A 19,514-nucleotide genomic window follows, 5' to 3' on the forward strand; every position below is an offset into this window, starting at 1 on the left:
GCTATTTTGTGAGATTATTATCAGAGGAAACTATTTGAGTAATAGGAAACTATTACTCAAAACAGTAATTTGGTAATCTTTGGTTTTCATTAAATACTACAAAAGGCCCTTTTTAAAAAGCAAAACAAAACAAAAAACACTTAGTGAAAATTACAGACTAAATTTTCAACAATCTAGATATTTTAAAAAGTATCATTTTACCTTGATCTGGCAAATGTGTTCCAGTAAGGCGTGCCTGGAATAGCCTGCATGATAATAGAAGATACATATAGATTTTAACTTCACAGTTTAATATATATATCTGTACCGAAATGTAACTAATAGAACAAGCAATAAAGACAGAAAAAGAAAAACTGAGTTTGAAAGTTGCTTTAAATGCAGAAATAAAGTTCTGAGAATGTTTATATTAGAAAAGCCTTCCTTTTACACAGTTTGTCACTATTTTTCAAATTTGTTGAGCACATACACACTCTTTCTCCATGTAAGTCTACAGATGTTAAAACTCAAAGATGTCTCAACTACTACTTCACATATTTTAAAATCTGAAACAAAATAATTATATTTTAAAGAAATCAAAATATAAAACTTAGATCACTGTTTCAAAGGACAGTGGGTTGTATCACTCATGTTTTATAAAAATTTCACACATACATTATTTCATAGCACTTTTCCATACCAACTCGGCCTATTAAAAACTGCATCTCCCAAGTCTGACACTTTTGGATAATGAATTATCATTAACTTTATTAGGCAACATAGAATAAGCCTGTAGGAAACACTTTTTAAAAGAGGATTGTAGTGGTGTTTGAGATAAAGAGTTCTGTCAGCACATGGCTAACGGGATGACTGTGCCTGACTGCCATCTTCACACATTCCAAGTGGTGTGCTTGGCACAAACAAATAAAAGAGATAAATAAACATCCTTAGTACCAAAAGAGGTCAAGGTGCTGGAGAGATGGCTCAGAGGTTAAGAGCACTGGCTGCTCTTCCAGTGGACTCAGGTCTGATTTCTAGCACCCACCGTGATGGTTCACAATGGGATCCAGTGCTCTCTTCTGACCTTTGGGGGTGTCAAGTACATGCACAATTCACATAAATATATGAAGGCGAGCAATCATATATTTAAAAATTTTTAAAAAATCAACTGTTAATAATTACTAAAGGTATATAAATGAACATTTATTAAATACTGATTTTTTCTTTTTATGTATATTTGAAAATTCTGATAATAAATCAGAATTTTTTTAAAGCATAAATACTATAGTAAAATGAAAAAAATAGGTATGTCGAATGCTGGCAAGGTGTGCAATGCATTCTTCTAATGAGAATGCAAAAGAAAAACTGAATAGATGGTTTGGTTGTATGTCTCACATGCCCTGAAACTGTTTAAGCATATGTTTTAGATTAATGTAAGAAATATATTACTTTTCGAGGAAAAGATCTTGACATACAGTGTATCCACAGCTTGACTCTGTAAAGCATGTGTGTAATTCTGTAATATGGAGAGAAAAAATAGTTTTCTGAATTTTCAAGTTTTCTTAAATGAGGCATTTTTATAATAGAAAAGTAACAGAATAAAACACGTGAAGAGAAAAATAAGGCATTCATTATGATAGTTCACTACAGTTTGAATAGCCACTAAAACTTCATGTTGATACTCAACCCACGTTGTGAGAGTTATAAAATATTATAACTCCAAAATGTGATTAGATCAATAAGGCTTTGTCTTCATGAATGGGTAATTCTATTTATGGTTTAATGGGTTATTTTGAGAGGACAATTTGTTCTGTCTCTTGCAGGTACCCTTCTTGTGATGTGATCTTCTGTGTTGCCTCACAATGCTGCAGTTTAAAGTGACATTTTAAAATCTGTCACACAGGACATCCTAAGAGAAGTATAAAGCTTTCTATCTGTGGTCAGACCTACAATATACATACAGTATGACTTACAGTTAAAGTAGATACACATAAAGGTACAGACAGAAAAAGAGTTATACACTTTGAAACTACCTGTATTGTTGTTGTAGTAGTTCCATAGGTTCAGCCTGATTGTGAATTCCTGTTTGAAAAATAGCACTGGCATGCTGCTGCTCTCCCTGGGCTTCCAGATGCCCTGCCCAGGACAGGTATAGATATGATGACTTGGTTCCAACTCCCTGGCTGTACAGAAACTCAAAAAACTGATGACGGTCACTGTTGTACTCAGCCTACAGAAATTCAGAGCAAAACCACACATAAATAATAATGAAGTGCAAAGATATGGTTAATGAATATAGAGAGTAGCTGGATAGAAAGAATGACTTCTAATGTTATACACTAGAAAACTATGTTGATAATTTTATATTCAAAATAGCTAATAGAGAGGGTTTTGATTTCCAACACACACACACACACACACACACACACACACACACACACACACACACACACACATAATGATAAATGCCAGAGGTTATATACCAATTACTTGGATCACACCATTATGTGCATTTTTTTACATATAGTTACTGTATTCCATAACTATGTATAACTACTATACACAAGATAACCAATCTGCTAGGCTAGTTATTTCCCAGAGCCCAGCCAGACCTACACTGTTCAATCTTTGTGAAAGTCTAGGGTATTATGTAAATACAAATGTTCTCTGATAGTAAATCTAAAATTTATTTCTTCCCTTGATATTCAATAATTATCAAAGTATTTCAGAAAACAGTAGGACCTACAATGATTCATTACATGAAATACTTCTTTTATCTTAATCTGAGCTTACTCAAGTCCCACAAGGTGCCTTTAATTAGAATATTTTATAATTTAGATAACAATTTCATGTTCATTTTCTATTCCACATGATTTTATTATTAGAATTCATAATGTTGCCACTGGGGGAAACATGTTTTCTACTGGTGCTGCATGAAATGCAACATCTTAACTGGTTCTCAAATTCTTTTTAAAACATATTTTTGTGTTTTTTAAATTATATTTTTATTACTTAAAACTTTTAAGTTTAAATATATTTTGATCATATTCTTCTCCTTACATACTCAATTTTAAGGTCTCAAAAAAAAAAAATCAAACAAAAGAACCAAAACAAACAAAAATTACAGTAACATAACCCCAAAACCTAAAAAACAAAATACATCAACACTAAAAAGAAAAAAACAAGAACAAAAAAACAAACCAAATAAAAGCAAAAAACCGTGGAGTCCATTATTTGTTGGTCAACTACTCCTGAGCATGAGCCTACCCTGGAGTGTTGATATGCCCAGCGTCATTCCATTTGAGAAAACAGATTCTCCCTCTCCCAGTAGGTATGACAGTTCAGTTGTTAATTTTTACCCTAGTAGCTAGGTTTTCATTTGTTCATTCATACATTCATCTTTAAAAATTTAACAAAATAAAGTAAAATAAGGTGAAAAAAAAAACCCAATCTCATCAAAATTGGATAAGACAAACCAAAAGAAGGAAAAGAGCCCAAGAGAAGGAAGGGACAAGAGTCTGAGACCTGCTTGTGTGCACATTCAGGAATCCCATAGAAACACTAAACTGGAAGCCATAATATAAACACAGAATCCCACTCTCTTAAAGTCTGAGACTGCCTCCTTCTTTTAGCATTATATTTAGTCTCTGAGTTAATTTAGTCTCTGAGTTAAATTTTCTTTTACTAGTTATTATTGTTATATACTAGCTATTATAGTTATATACTAGTTATATGTAGCTATATGTTATATAGTTATATATTATATAGTCATATATAATACTATATGGTATATATACTAGTTATGATGTATAACTATATATTACGGTTAAAATATTTTTTGATATTTAACACTCAGTTAACATTTATTTACTATACTCATGACGAATTTGATTCATTCCCAGAGTCTCTTAGCACCCAAGAGCTCCTGCTTATCATCTCACCCTAAAGCACGTTTTTCTTCTCTCTTTTTCCTTTTCTTTTCGAGACAGGGCCTTGCTACATAGCCGTGGCTGTTCTAGAACTTTCTCTGTAGACTAGGCTGGCAGAAAATGCAGGTTTGCCTGCCTTTCTCTCCCAAGTGAGCTACAACTGACCCCAACCAGATTTCTTATCTAACAATCCATTTAACTTTTAGTTCCTATGTCATGTCGGAACATTTAGACATATGAAATAAAGAGAGGCTTTAAAATTAAATCACTGATTCTTCAGTGCTTTAGAAGCCAAGGCTCTAAAATACATACTTCTGACTACATAACTTTTAAAACATTCATGAATTAAAAGCAAGAAATTGATATTTAAAAAAGGCAGTCTAAAATGATCTTAACAAGAAGGAGTCCAAAAGCCAGCCAATTGTTGGGCACTCCTTTAATCCCAGCACTTGGAGGCAGAGGTAGGTGAATCTTTTTGAGTTCCAGTCCAGCCTAGTCTACAGAGTGAGTTTTAGGATAGCCAGGGCTACAAAGAAAAACCCTGTCTTAACCCCCCTTACCCCCAAAAAGCAAGGGAGAGAACCAGAAGTAAAACATTTTATTTAGCTGTCTACCTGAAATTATACTTACAAATTTTAAGCAATAACTGATGAATCTTGAATCATTGTGGTAGTTCTTCTTATCTAAGAATTCCTTCATTAAATGTTCTAATATTGTCACCAAGTGTTCTTTATTGTCAGGAAAATTTTCTTCTACCCACTTCATAAAGCTAGAAAAATATGGATATTAGTTTTCCACAGGGTAGCATATGGTTCCTTTGTTTAAAGGAAAACAAACAAACATGCACTAACCTTTCCCATTCTCCAAGTGGGTCATTACCCTTGTAGCTTTGCATATGGGCTTCAAACATACTAGAACACAAAAGTACAGACATGAAAGGAGGAATAATTCCTGGATGCCAAAGATATATTTGATTCTACATTATGTTATCTATATACTTGAGAGTGGAAATCCTGAATATCAACCAAAATATCACATAAAAGAGCAATCATTCAGAGGTGTTCAGAAAAGTCAGAATCAGTATTTGCCTCAAAGTCTATCTAGACTTGGTGATCCCAATGTCATTGCTCCCCAGTGGTATTGAGACAAGCGATACTTAGGCCCTTATTTCTCAGGAGCATAGGTAAGTTAGGGGGTTAGAATAAGATCCAAAGAAAGCCTCTCCTCTGGTGTGACAGCCCCAATACTACAATTTGGAGTTTCCAGAGACTGTTTGCTTGAGTCCAAATCTAACATTGTCCCAAAGGATAAGCACATGATGACAGTGCTGATAAATACCCATAGAGCTCCCAGAGGATTTTGCTTTTCTTACTTCCACAATACCTAACCACAGTTTAATTAGTCAGGCAAACAAATCAAGTCCTAACAACTTCACGTGCTAGTGGGGTAAACAAACAAAAACATAAAAAAATAGTACCATGTTTCATTGACTGTTAAATAGAAAAGGGAGGCAAGTTAAGTGGTAAGAGTGGGCACGAGTTATCCTTAAGGAATCAAAATTAGTGTAAAAAGGTGTAAAGTGTAAAGAGGCAAGCTCTATCTGCATTTTTTAAAATTTTATTTATTTTATGTATGTGGTACACTGTTGCTGTCTTTAGACACACCAGAAGAGGGTATCGGATCCCATTACAGATGGTTGTGAGACACCATGTGGTTGCTGGGAATTAAACTCAGGACTTCTAGAAGAACTGTCAGTGCTCTGAACAGCCGAGCCATCTCTCCAGCATTTTAAAATGTCTTCTTTGTTCCTTTACATAAAGGGGTAGGGGTGGAACTATAAATAGGAATCAGTTCAGAAGTTATGGCACAGTCCTAATAGGTAGTAAGTAAGGGTGAGAATAGCATATGTACAACTACAGAGAGAGGGAAGATGGGAATCAACTGTATTTTCAGTATGAATCCAGTCGAGAAACACTCATAGGTTTTTAAATTGAGAAATGAGATTAGGAGAGAAAGAATTTAAAAGTAGTATTTTTGTAGATGATGAGAAAATCTATCTCAAAATATATTTCATTGGCATACTGAAATCACTTAGAGAAACTGCAAAGGCTGTCTCATGATTTTGTGGGCAGTAGTAGTATAGATTTTAGTAATGTCTTTTTTTTTTTTTTAAAGATCAAGGTCTCTCACTTTTTTCACTTAAAAGGAACACATTTTGGATTCCTTTTAGCATGTCTGAAATGTCAGCACAACTTCTTTGTTTATAAGTTCTTATTTAGCAAAATAAGATATACAAATATTTGTCCAAGGTAAACATTGAATAACCTTACACCAACCACATCTCCTGGGAAAATCGCTTAAACACACTGTAACTTAATGCTAAAACATCAAATTAGCCTTTAAAAATCAAAATACCTAGTTACTTTTTTAGAATGGGGAGGGGAGATCCTTAGTCGATCTGATCAAAAGTTAAATTGCTTAACGCCAACAGATTTTGGATATCTTACTTATCTAATACCTAAAGGACTGATAAAAATAAAAATTGTATTTCTTGTAACATCTGATTTAACAGTTTTAAAATGGCTTACCATCACAGGCTGGGTAAGTCACCTAAGTGCACCCCATCCCAGTCCAAAAAATAAAAAAGTAAAAAAGCAATCAGTGTGGTAATCTTAAAAAAAAAAAAAAAATCTGGTTGCAGGAAGATTTAAATGACTTAATAGCAAGCATTTTTTCCATAAAGTTCAGCTTCAACTTTTGTTTCTTACATATCGAGAAATAGTAAATTTTTTCCTTAGTTGGGTGGCGTTTTTACCAGAGATTTTGTAATTTTCTCCAAAAATCTCACCACCCTAGTTTGGGTTTTGAGGGCAGGGCGTTCCTCGCATTTGGACCGAGTTCTCCATGGACACACGTGACTTCTGAAGGTCTGGCAGACTGCCCAAATCCCAAATCCTGTGCACAAAACAGTAACCGGCTGCAGCTTGCACCTCTACGCGAGTGAGCCGGGGGCCGCCGCCTTGCCTGAGGCCTGGTGTGGCGAACCCACTGAGGAAGCAGCGCTGAGGAGAAAGCGCTCCTGAGGGACCCGCACTCCAACCGTCCGGACCGGCACTCAGTCCGGCTCGCGCTCTCACTCCACTTGAACGACACTTACCGAAAGACATTTCCGAGGTTGTCCATGACGAGAAAAAGCGCGCAGCGGTGAAATACCCCATCAGCCGCCGACTAAACACCCCATCAGCCCCCACCCCGAGCCTCGAAGGCGGCCAGCGATTCGAATTCCCCGCGCAGCCGCACTTGTAATGTCGAGCGTTGGCAGCGCGCCTGACTATTGGTTTCCGCTGCGGGAAAGTTGGCCAATCGCTGCGCCCGTTGCTGGGAGACAAAGTCCCGCCCCCACCCCCTCGCCCTCCTCAGCCGTTCTTTCACTTGCCCTTAGGCCTTTAGTGAATCCTAGGCTAGGTGCTGGCTGAGGTCAGGTTCGTTTCCGTTCTAGTGAGACAATAACCATTTTTTTTAAACATAGGGATTATTGTTATTATTTTTTAAACTGTAGGAATTGCAACTGGTTTACAGTATTACACTATCGGGCTGAACGCGACGATTCTGTGACTGGAACTGCTTTGAGCCTTCCTGGGTCTTGAGAGTCGCGAATTTTTGTTCTCTTTGCTTAACTAACAGAAATTGCATGGCTGGTGAGCTGGCTCAGTGAATAAAAGCATCCATAAGGTGGAAGGAAACAAAACCAACTTCCTCAAGTTGTCCTCTGATTTCCACACGCATGCCGTGGTACATACTCGTATAACAAATAAGAAAACCACACTCATGTCGGGTTCATGAATGAAGAAAAATAGCCCTGTTTGTAGGACCGTGTATGTGTGTGTGTGTTCCAGAGTTCTGTGGGATCCTGCGCCTTTGGCCTCTGCCAGCACCTGCACATACTAGGTTCAGATAAAGTCACACCCACACATATTCGTATAATAATATTCGTAAAATATTCATAATAACTTTGTAAAGAGTCCGGATGTCCAAGAATAAATATTTAACGTGTTCATGTGTTCTGAGAGTGAGTTGAGAAATAATCTAGTCTTCTCTGCCTCTTGAGTTTTAATAACTTCCCACTTTGCCTCTCTAGGGTCACTTGACCAAAGCAAGTAGAACATAAAAGGCTCGTGTGATTACTTACCTTCCTGCTTCTAAAGGTCCTGGGAGTTTCAGCTCCCTTAAGTTGATAGACTGAGAGACATTTCCTAACCTAGAGAAAAGAATTATGAGTGACTTCTCATTTGATTTCTTAGACTCACTAGAGGGATATTCCTGACATGTTTTTATAGCTGCACACTAAAATATTGTCTGTGATCATGATATTGGCAGATGTCAGAATTGGTCAACACCACTAGAGGGAGTTCCAGGTTCTTGCATTCCTAGTATATAGTAACAAGCAAAGTGAAGAATACACTCCCAGGACCTCCGGAAAAGCCATCTGAGTTCAAACCCCAGCAACCACATGGTGGCTCACAACCATCTGTAATGGGATCAGATGCCCTCTTCTGGTATGTCTGAAGTCAGCTATAGTGTAGTTATATATAAAAAATAAATTTAAAAAAAAAGAATATACTTCCAAACTGGGTTGTGGTGGCACATGCCTTTAGTCCCAGCACTCAGAAGGCAGAGAAAAAGCAGATCTCTGAGTTCCAGGTCAGTCTGGTCTGCAGAGTGAGTTCCAGGATGGCCAGGGCTACACAGAGAAACCCTAAAGCCTAAAGCAGAAAGAAGGCTTATAGAAACTCAATAAAGGCCATCCAAAGGATTGGGACTTTCATGCCACATTCTCTGGGGTTTTGGGTCATCTTCATAGCATGAGATTGCTTGTGCATGCCGCGTTACATGAGGTTGTCTTTACAAATTCATGCATGGCATTTCTCATTAGTATTTCAGTATTAAAATGTTACCTTCAGGCATGGGATGGGGGTGGGAAATGAGGGGTGGGTTGGGGGAAGATACTAGTGGCTCTGGCCAGTTCAAAGACCTCCTCAGCCTTTCTTTTCGTGGACAGATTCTTCTCATATGTTAATTTAGCAGCCTTTGTGTGAGGCTTTCTGGACTTCACCCTGGACACAACTCTTTGGCCTTAATTAGAAGCAGAATAACAACACTCTAGTTAGTCTACTTGGGAGCAAAGGAAAGGCTGGAGAAGAGGTAAAGTGAACCCAAGTTACATACAGACATCTATATGTTTAATCTGGGCACACGTATTGCTCATTTTCTTATTATTGTTATGCCTTATATATTACACAAGCGTGCCTTGTGTTTAACAATGGATTTCTGTTTAACAATGGATTTCTCTTAACGAAAAGTTTTAGTTAAGATAACAGTGGAAAGTTGTGATAGCCTTGGTTTATCACAATGTAGCCATTTGTGTTTTCTTGTGCAGACCTTTATTTTACCTGTGCTGGAGAAGTCTAACCGGCACTGTCCAAAGAAACTGTGGCCGAGTATGACTGTTTAAAATTAACACCAGGAACTGCTCTTTAAACCACGCCTCCTGTCAAACACCCACCAATCAAAACTGTTTTCTGGGAATCACGGAGGAGCAGCTGCTGTGTGCACACAGCCCCAGGTGACTCTGCTGTTTGGCGCACAGCTCCCTCGGCGTGTACTCAGTAACCTTGTCGTTTCTGAAGATATTGTGGTGGCTGTCTCAGGAGGCTGTGCCTTTCCTCTCTCTGGACATTTGTCTAGAATATGGGGGTAAGAAGATCCAGTAATTAAAAACTGCCCAAGTTTTCCCTCTGCCACTTTTGTTCACAGTGAGCAAATAGCACAAGGCAAATAAAGCAAACCAATAGCCTAAAGCCAAGCCTTTTCCCGGTCTCTTCTGCTCCACATAGTAGCTTTTTTGTTCCACTCCCAGTTTTTCCATTTTTCTTACCCCAAGTTTTGAGCAGCAGGCAGAGACTACTCAATTGGAGAATATCCCCTGCAGTGTCCCCATCAGAAAAGAAGGAACTGTCCGAACAAGCTCCAGGATGCCTTTAAACTCTTAGGTTTACTATGGTTACATGATTTCTGAAATTTACATACTCAAATGCTCACAAGGACAGGCTGCACCTCATTACAGAACCACAGCTTTGGGTTGTAGAGTCCACGCCCTGTAGTCTCCATAAAAATAGCATTCATTAATTAATAATGCCCCAAGTCAGTCCTGTAGTGTGTAACTCACTTATGTGAGCCCTGGATAGGGTGTTTAGGAAGCGACTAAGAGATGTGTGCCCTTGGGCAAGTCATTAAACATTGCTGGTTATTCATCTGTAGACGAAGTTTAAAGGAAACCTGAGCACCAGATGCTCAAGGTTATGCAGTACCTCACCATAAACCACTGCATGTAGAATGCCCTATAAATGACCTTGCTGGGGAGGGGGTCAGTCTGTTGCTCCTTCCAGGGCCAAGAGGCCAGGTGCTGTGCAGAGGGAAGCCAGAAACAATTTTAGAGCCTTTCTCTTGTACTGAAGACCTGAGAAGCTCTTGGAGACTAATTTAGAGGCCCTCCCTCTCCAGTCCATTACAGACAAGTTATACTTCTCAGAGGCCAATCACTGTTGGTTCCCTTCATTCCAACCTTTCTGGTCTATATCTGTCTGTCATGGGCAGGATTTCTGGGCCTGGACCAGGGGTAGCTGGAACATCTATTCTGGTGCCTTTGTCCTCTCCGAGCTTTCTGATGGCCTTGAAGGACTCCCAGTCCCCAGCTGAGTACTTTTTGCTGGGGAGGAGGGTACTTCTTTGTAGGGCTGTCTAGAGCTCCTCAGGGTAGCATCTAGAAAGAGAGGGCAGCATCTTGGTCTGACTGTTCTGCTTGTTAGGTTGAAGGCTATGGGGAAAACGAAAGGGCTGGAAGGGATTTGGCAGCTGTCAAACCCCTCAGCAGGTTCCTAGATGGGGTCGGGAGTATTATGTAGCCATATTATGTAGCCATATCAGCAATGTAGCCTTATAGAGGTCCCTGCCATGTACCTCCACTGCATTTGGTTGGTCAGGAGTGGTTATCTTACCCACACTAAGCCAATCAAAGTTGTACTAAAATTGCTGCAACTGGAAATGAAGGGGAAACAAAGGTAGTTTCTTATGGTTGGAGCTGAGAACTGTGATGTTGGGGTTCTGTTGGTCTCTGTGGTTCTTACTTCCAGGTAGGCTTTGGTCTTGCTCTAAGAATGGAGAAAGACTCTCTGTGTGTGTGTGTGTGTGTGTGTGTGTGTGAGAGAGAGAGAGAGAGAGAGAGAGAGAGAGAGAGAGAGGGAGAGGGAGAGGGAGAGGGAGAGGGAGAGGGAAAGGTATGAATATGAGAGAAACAGAAAGTTGAGAGTTGAAACAGCTGTTTCCAGTGATGCCCTTCACACCAATGATCTCTGGTTATGCCCAAGTTTCCCTTGCGTTTTGTGAACTGAAGCATTTTCATTTGGCTGAAAATAATTCAAACAAGTTTTTATTGGTTTATAACTGCGAGTAACTAGATAACGGATGACTGAGAGAAGCCTCATATTGCCTTCTTTGTCTACCTCTCTCCCTTCCTCTCTTCACATCAAACATACATGTGCGGGGTATGTAGATATGAGCACACACATATACGCATGCACATACATACATACATACATACATACATACATACATACACACACACACAATTTTCTAACTCATTTGGAAGAAATCATGCCAGTAAATACTGCAATTTGCTTCTAAACCCAGAACACTCAAAACCCACAGTGCTGTGATCAAAATCAGAAGCCAACATGGGTGCAATACTATTACATAGACCATCTTACTTCACTCTTTCCAGTTGCTTCTTGGTGTCGGCAAACCACTGTGCAGCAAAGTTTGGAATCACTCACCTAGGAGGAAGAGGAGGTTTTTGAAAATTCAAGTGTCTATGCTCAACTTTTAGAACCTGGGTCTGTTGGGAGAGTGTGTGTAATTGTGCTGCTGAGCCTTTTTTTTAAAAAAAATCTGGAATGTAGTTAATGCAGAAATTGATTATCTAAACCAACAGTGGTTACTTCCTTCCATTTATTGGCTAAGGATCAATTTGAGGTGGGGGTACTGGTTTGAATAGTATTCCCAACACACACACACACAAAATATGTTTATCTGTAACCTCAGATTGCCTTCTTCTTTGGAAATAAGGATTTTTGCAGATGTAATCAAGTTGGGAAGTCACTGTGGATTAGACTGAGCTCTTAACCTAGAGACCGGTGTCCTTCTGAGAAGACAGAAGTTTGAAAATAAACACAAGGGGAGATGGTCACATTATGATTAAGGAAGCTATTAGCATGGTACGATACAACTACAAGCCAAGGAATGCCAGAGATTTCTGGAAGCCACTGGACTCTAGGAAGTGGCAAGAGAGGATTCTTCCATGGAGCTCACAGGGACGAGGTACTGCTGTTATTTCAACCCCACACTGGCAGCCTTCATATCCATGAGGGAACAGGTTTCTGTTGTTAAGCTATCATCAGTTCATGGTATTTCTGTGGCAGTTCCAGGAAATTAAAACAGTGGACCACCGGACCTATTAAATTTAGCTAAAGTTACTCAAAGTCAACTTCCCTGAGTCATTTAATTTCACAGCTTCTCCTTGTTAATATGAAAAGATTTGCAGGAAGTATATTGGAGATGGCTAAGGAGCTTAAGATTCTTAGTGCTCTGGTCACTGAAGAGGATGATGCTTCTCTGGCCCTTGGAGACAGGTGTAGCATGTGAAAAGATTCTTCTAATATCTTCCAGGACAGGCCAAATTATTCGTGTCAGCTCTGGTAAAGGTGAGGGAGTGGACTCACTCTTGTACTCTGATACAGAAGTCCAGGAAGCTTCGGATGGGAGTGTTTGGAGCTGTGCAGCCTGGGAGTGAGGAGGGAACTGAGGTTTACTTGTTACAAGGATTCAAGCTGAACTCTTGATGTTATCCTTGTCACAGTGCAGAGTTTGGGGATCTTGAGTCTTGATTAACCTTTTCCCTAAAAACAGCACCCTTTCTTCCTCCAAACAAACACACCAACACCTTCTTCACTCCTCAGGTCATCTTTTACTCATAGAAAGAAGTTATGAAGCAGTTACCTTCCCTACCCCTAAAGTTCCTAAATTCTTTAGTCCCTTTTACTCTATTTGCAAGATGATCATTTTTCTTTTGCTTTGTTTGAGAGTCTCATGTAGCCCGGGATGACCTTGAACTTGTGACCTTCTGCCTTCGTCTCTCAAATGCTAGAATTACAGGTGTATGTCACCATGCTTGACCAACTGTGTCTTTTCTAAGACCACTTTTTGCTATTAAAAAAAAAAAGATGTCAAACGTAGTAGCAGTAGCAGACAAAACACAAGGTTCCCTTTGTGCTTTTTTAATTTAATTTAATTTTTTTAGTTTAAAATCAACAGGTAACTCAACTGCTGGGCACAGCAACTACTAACATCCTAATTTGTAAACCATACTAGATTAAATCCTCTGGTGGCGGAGCCCTCTAGTTTGTTACATCTTCTACCCCCAGCGCTCTCTCTCTCTCTCTCTCTCTCTCTCTCTCTCTCTCTCTCTCTCTCTCTCTCCAAAAAGCTCAAGTCCCTTTTCTCCTCCTCTCTACCCCACTCCCACCTGGAAGTCCCGCCCACTCCTCTTCCAGTGATTGGTCCCCTAAAATCTTTATTCTTTAGGGGAAGGTCCTTGCCACATACCATCCTTTTTGTCCAATTAAAAAAAGAACGTTTCTGGGCTGTCACAGCGGTTAAGAACACTAACTGCTCTTCCAGGGGTCCTGACTTCTAAATCCCAGCAACCAACCACATGGTGGCTCACAACCATCTATAATGAGATCTGATGCCCTCTTCTCGTGTGTCTGAAGACAGCCATAGTGTACTTATCAATCAATCAATCAATCAATAATTAAAAAAACTTTTCTCTCAAATGTTGGAGCTTCGTGTTCATTAGATATGCCATAGACCAACGACATTTTTGTCTAATTCCTTGTCTATCATTCTTTAAAACATTTTAAATATGTATTCACTCTATTTTGACTACATGTGTGTATGCATCACATGTATGCCTGGTACTTATGGAGGTCAGAAAAATGTATTGGATCGCCTGGAACTGGAACTACAGATGGTTATAAGCCACCATATGGTTGCTGGGAACTAAACCTGGGCCCTGTGCAAGAGCAAAAAGTGCTCTGAACTGCTGAGCCAGCTCTCTGTCTTCATCGCCTATCACTTCTTAAAATGAACCTCCTTCTGCCAGGTGTGATGGGCATTCAGGAGGGAGGGGCAGGCAGATCTCTGTGAGTTCGAGGCCAGCCTGGTCTATAGGACAGCCAGCGCTACATAGAGAAACCCTGTTTCAAAAACAAAAACAAATGATCAAACAATCTTCTTTCAATACCATTCTTTCTGCCCCTATATTATATAAATTATATTATGAATTACATATAACACACACACACACACATACACACACGCACATATTCTTAGGTTTCAGAGATTAGGACTAAAACATTATTAATAGGCCATTGTTTGTCTACCATGTAGTCTATATAACTGCATGTAGTGATACCCAACTAATGGCAAAGAATTCCCACATAACAGGAATCTCATACATATGTATACATATATATGAGAGATGTATGTGTATTTAAACTATTTAATTTCATTAACAACATTCTTCTAGTATCTTCCATAGACTGTGTAATGCACAATTCTCCAAAAACTTAGAGTGACCTTTAACAGTAGAAGATTTCCCGCCTCCACTTGAGCTGAATGCCTGGAAGATAACATAGTCACTTGTCTTTCAAGTTTCTAGGTTTCTAGGCCAGGAGAAAAGACATCCTCACTTGACACAGTGCCTCCTGCTGAGACTTTGGACTTGATGCTATGGTAGTGTGGGAGTCTCATTGCCTTCCTTTGGGAGAGGGGAGTGCAGTTCACCTGTGGAAAGCAAAGAGTAGCTGTAGGAGCAGCTCCAGCAATCTCTAGCACTGCTCACAGATTGATTTGGTTTCGGCCTTCTGAAGTGCTCGAGTGTTACTTCCTCAGAGTCAGCAGTGAAATGCTCTGCCTGTTAGGGTGGATCTGGAAATCACCTGTATCCTTTGCAGCTTGAACCAAAGCCCTTGTGGCCACGGATGGTGATGGTTTTATTGTCTGGGAGCTGAAGTAAGAGGACATGAGTAGAATTCGAAGGTAGCGTGAGTGAGAAAAACTTTGTCTCTCTCTCTCTCTCTCTCTCTCTCTCTCTCTCTCTCTCTCTTTAAATATTTATTTCATGTACATGGGTACACCGTCACTGTCTTCAGACACACGAGAAGAGGGCATCAGTTCTCATTACAGATGCTTCTGAGCCACCATGTAGTTGCTGGGACTTGAACTCAGGACCTCTGGAAGATCAATCAGTGCTCTTAACTGCTGAGCCATCTCCCCAGCCCCCAAAAACTTTGTCTTTAAAAGCCCTAAGATTTGGGTGCTGATGGTGACCTACTAAGGTGGGATTGCTTGCCAGGACTGTTCTGTTTGAGCAATGAAGGAGAAGAAGCTTTCTTTTATTTGGAACGTATGGCGCTTGGCATCACAACATCTGTTTTATAGATAAGAGTAAATGAGAAGATAAAGAGAATACAGAGAAATGATAGATAGATGGATAGATAGATAGATAGATAGATAGATAGATAGATAGATAGAGCAGACAAAGGCTCTGAACAAGCCACTTGGCTTTTAGAACTCTCCCAGCTCCTGGATCCCTGTTACGTAGGAATCCCTTGCATCTGTTGGGTATTGCTTCACCAGGATGGCGTGGTAGACAAATAGTCTGTCACTAATGTTTATGGCCTAACCTCTTGAACCTAAGAATGTCTGCTCTTCTTTGGCAAAGGGGTATTGCTAAAGTGAAGATGTGGTATGAAGAAAGATTGAGATCTCCTGTGTTAACAGGGGATCAAGGTAAATGAGTCCTTTTAAGAGGGAGGCAGGAAGGTCAAAGTTCAAAGAAGAAAAGACATTGCCAAAGCAGATGCAAGAGTGATGGTCTTTGAGGACTGAGAAAGGAGATAAGAGGCAAGAATAGAACATAAGTGATCCCCCAAAAGCTTGAACAAAAGCCATGGAAACAGATTTCTCACCAACAACCTCCAAAGGGAACCCAGTCCTACTAGCGCCTTCATTTTAGCCCAGGGAGATCCATTTTGAATTTTTGACTTCTGGGACTATAACCAATTATATTTTTGCTGTCTAAGGCAATCCACTTGTAATTTATGAGTCAAAGGAAACTTCTTGAGGCAGAGTCTGCTGACCTAAAAATTGCACAAAATAGCCTTTGGAAGGAAGGGAAACATTTTCTTGTTCATGAAATAATGGGAGGAAGCATGGGAGAGATCTTGTTAGGTGAGTTGAGTGTTATCTCTCAAGCTTTATCTTCTATCTATAGCTCCCAACTACCTGTACTGCCATCAGTTGGTTGTTGTCACCTCCAGGTTGAAGACACATAATGTCCAATTTGGGGTGGTGAGGTCTTAGCAGAGGCCAGACCACCTTGGTCTTGGGAACCATGCAAAATGGCTAGCTGGGTTGTTTTGTTTAGTGGATGAAATGACTTAGTGCTTAGCATCCTTCTTGACCCAGAGACATCAGACCAGCACCTCTTTTAAGGATCTGAAACTGACCCACAAATTTGGAGGGACAACTTAATGGAGTTAAAGAGCAGTTCTTGGTAAGGTCCTGAGCACAGTGGTGGAGCTCAAATGCTCTGGACAGCTGCCTCAAACAAAGAAGGGAGGGTGCAGGGGAATTTTTGTGACATGGTAATGAGGGAGGAGACATGAGGGTGAGCTGGGAGGAGAGCAGTCTAGTGGAATGATAAGTAGGTGAACGGCCCAGAAGCCAGAAGATCTGAGGAGGTTTACTGAACAGTTTGTAGCCTCAAGTACACAGATGGAGCAGACTCCGGAGGGCCTGGGTCTTGGGGACTCATCGCTGCACCGCTACCTGGACGGGGAATTCTGGAGCCTCAAGAATGAGCTTCGCAGAGCCCTGGAGAGCTCTCCTCTCTTCCAGCCCAGGTACTTAGTGGAGCTGAGACTCTTGTTCCAGCCTAGGCTAGCTGACTTGCCCCTGGTGAGGCCAGATGGGGTGTGGGTCGCTCCTTAGGGGCAGCCGCCCTTATCTTTACCTCTGATAAGGAAGGGATCTCCTAGCAGAAGTGTGGCCACAGCCTGCTGCAGTCTTCCTGAACCTCTAAAGGGGTCGCTTCTACCACAGCTCTTTCCGAAGATTTTAGGTTGAAGTGTGGGCTCCGCAGGGGTAGGCTTAGACTCACTGTGCAATGTGTTCCCCACTGGCCTGTCAGAGACCCACCTGGGGCCGGCAGAACAGAGGAAGAACAAAGATGGGGTGCGCAACTGGGATGGACACCTGCTGGGGAGGGGTGCAAACAGGCCTCTGGCGGGCTCTCCTAGTAGTGGATTCAGGTGTGCCAGCACCGAGAAACTGAGGAAGGGCAAGCGAGGCCATGTTGGCTGGGGGAAGGAGGTGCTAGATCCTTGACACCATTTGATGCCACCGCAGGCCTGACCAGGAGACCCAGGGATTGGTGCAGCATAAGTGTATAGGTGTAGAGAAATGGACTAGTCGTGAGGGTCAGGAGTGGACCCCATGGGGTGCTTCTTCCTATGTTCTGCTGGGTGACTGACTGACTCTGTTTCAGGAATTCTGTGGTGAACTGTGGTAGAAGGGACGTCATATTGCAGCCACTTTGTAGTATTAGCATAATAAAGTCCCGATTTAGATTGTGAATATCACCTCTATAATCCTACTACTTAGGAAGTAGAGGCAGGAGGATCAGGAATTCAAGGTCATTCTCCGCTACTGACGTCCAGGCCAGCAGAGACCACAAAGACCCCGTCTCACAAAACAAGCCGCCCCCAAATCAAAAGTACCCTAAAACAGACAAAACTAAACAAAAGTCAGTATGTTCCAGGGAGAATTAGCCAAGCTCTCCTGCACAGGGAGCTCAAGTTTAATTTCTCTCAAGAGAGGTGTGGGCAGAGGGAGGGTGGCCCTCCGAGTGCCCTTTGAAAAGACCCTAGGTGCATCTTTGACTGTCCCCCTCACTTCTCATCCCTTTCGCTCATTGTTTAGGTCATGGTCCTCAAAGTGTGGTCCAGGTATCTAGAGGGTACCCAAGACTGCTTCAGGAAGTTCACCAAGGCCAAGATTATTTCTATAAATCTCTCAAGATGCCATTGGCTCTTTTCATGAACACATTCCCACCGATGCACAGGAGTAAGTTCCTGAGACAACGTGACTGGCAGTGTCTGCTACACTGATGGAGTGTTCCACCGGTTTTCTATTAAGACAGACATTAAGGAAATTTATGAAAACGCAGAAAAGCTTTACTTCTCTTCTTTGTTTTGTTTTGAAAAAGTTATTTTCAAAAAATACACTTAGCAGATATGTTACATTTACTTTCAAATGATTTAAGGGTTTGAAGCCTTTTCTGTAGTGGTGTTTAGGAGGATAAATATTAATAAACATAACTCAACCAAATGAAAGCAATTGAGGATGTCTCAGTTTAGGGACTCAGGGGGCCTTTAGCCTGTATTCACTTATGTATCACCCAACCTTTATTCTGGGGCAGTTGGCTCTTTCTGTTTGGATAACTGCATTTTAAATCATGGAACAGATTCTAAGATAGAAACCACTATTTGGGCTAAATAAGAGGTCACCTACTTAAATATCAACACTACTTAGGTAAAGGTAAACCTCAGTTGCAAAAACCACTGGGTAGCCGATTTCCTGGGCGTAGCATTGGGGTAATTCCCAATCCCTACCTGCAACACTGAGCTTCTGGCTGAGTTGTACCTGAGCTGTAGGGCACATTTAATGGGCTCAATTGACAATACCACAACAAAATAAAAACACAGAAAACACAGCCAGCTCCTTGGTTGTTGTGAAGAATAAATGAAACATTCTTGAGTAAGCATTCTGGGAACACTGATTGAGTGCTGTCCTAATTAGGCTCATTATTGCTTCCATGAAACACCACAACCAAAAGCAAATTGGGGAGGAAAAAGTTTATTGGCTTACACTTCCACATCACTGTTCAACATTGGAGGAAGTCAGGACAGGAATTCAAACAGGGCAAGAACCTGGAGGTAGGAGTTGAGGCAGAAGCCATGTAAGAGTGCTGCTTACTGACTTGTTTCCCACAACTTAGTTTAGTTCAGTCTGCTTTCTTCTAGAACCCAGGACCACCAGTCCAGGGATGAAACCACCCACAACGGGCTGGACCCTTTCCTGTCAATCTCTAAGAAATGCCCTACAGGCTTGCTTGCCCTCCCATTTTATGAAGACATCTTCTTAATCAAGGTTCTCTCAGATGACTTTTAGCTTGTGTCAAGTTGACATAAAACTCTGCAGCACACGCATATCTCCACTATCGCAATATTTTGCCATTCTTATTTGTTTATTTCATAATCTCAGAATCATAATAGCATAGATAACATTTTTACTATCCCCACCCCCAGTGGCTCAAGATTCTTATCCCATATGAAAGTTTTCTTTATGCCACCAGATTTAATCTTGTGA

The 19,514-nt window shown here is 40.7% G+C and overlaps 2 protein-coding genes across 6 annotated transcripts in view; one reads left to right on the forward strand and one right to left on the reverse strand.

Annotated features, from left to right (window-relative positions):
* Bub1 (BUB1 mitotic checkpoint serine/threonine kinase) overlaps nt 1–7,387 on the reverse strand; it is a 31,402-nt gene extending 24,015 nt beyond the window's left edge. For 2 of the 4 annotated variants that reach the window (XM_087650963.1, XM_087650961.1), the window contains exons 1-6: nt 7,063–7,179; nt 4,757–4,816; nt 4,536–4,674; nt 2,010–2,206; nt 1,426–1,492; nt 202–245 (exon numbers count right to left, since the gene is read on the reverse strand). In XM_087650963.1, the coding sequence (XP_087507089.1) occupies nt 202–245; nt 1,426–1,492; nt 2,010–2,082 (184 nt within the window). In that variant the 5' untranslated portion in view covers nt 2,083–2,206; nt 4,536–4,674; nt 4,757–4,816; nt 7,063–7,179. 4 annotated transcript variants of the gene reach the window in all.
* Nucleotides 7,388–16,791: 9,404 nt separating this feature from the next.
* The window catches only part of Acoxl (acyl-CoA oxidase-like), a 305,604-nt gene continuing 302,881 nt past the window's right edge, over nt 16,792–19,514 (forward strand). For both annotated transcript variants that reach the window (NM_001106508.2, NM_001415677.1), the window contains 1 exon segment: nt 16,792–16,987. Coding sequence is in view for 1 of the 2 variants with exons in the window: in NM_001415677.1 (NP_001402606.1) it covers nt 16,860–16,987 (128 nt within the window). In the remaining variant the exon portion in view is untranslated.

Source organism: Rattus norvegicus, chromosome 3, assembly GCF_021556685.1.
Source record: "Rattus norvegicus strain SHRSP/BbbUtx chromosome 3, alternate assembly SHRSP_T2T, whole genome shotgun sequence".
NCBI classification, from domain to species: domain Eukaryota; kingdom Metazoa; phylum Chordata; class Mammalia; order Rodentia; family Muridae; genus Rattus; species Rattus norvegicus.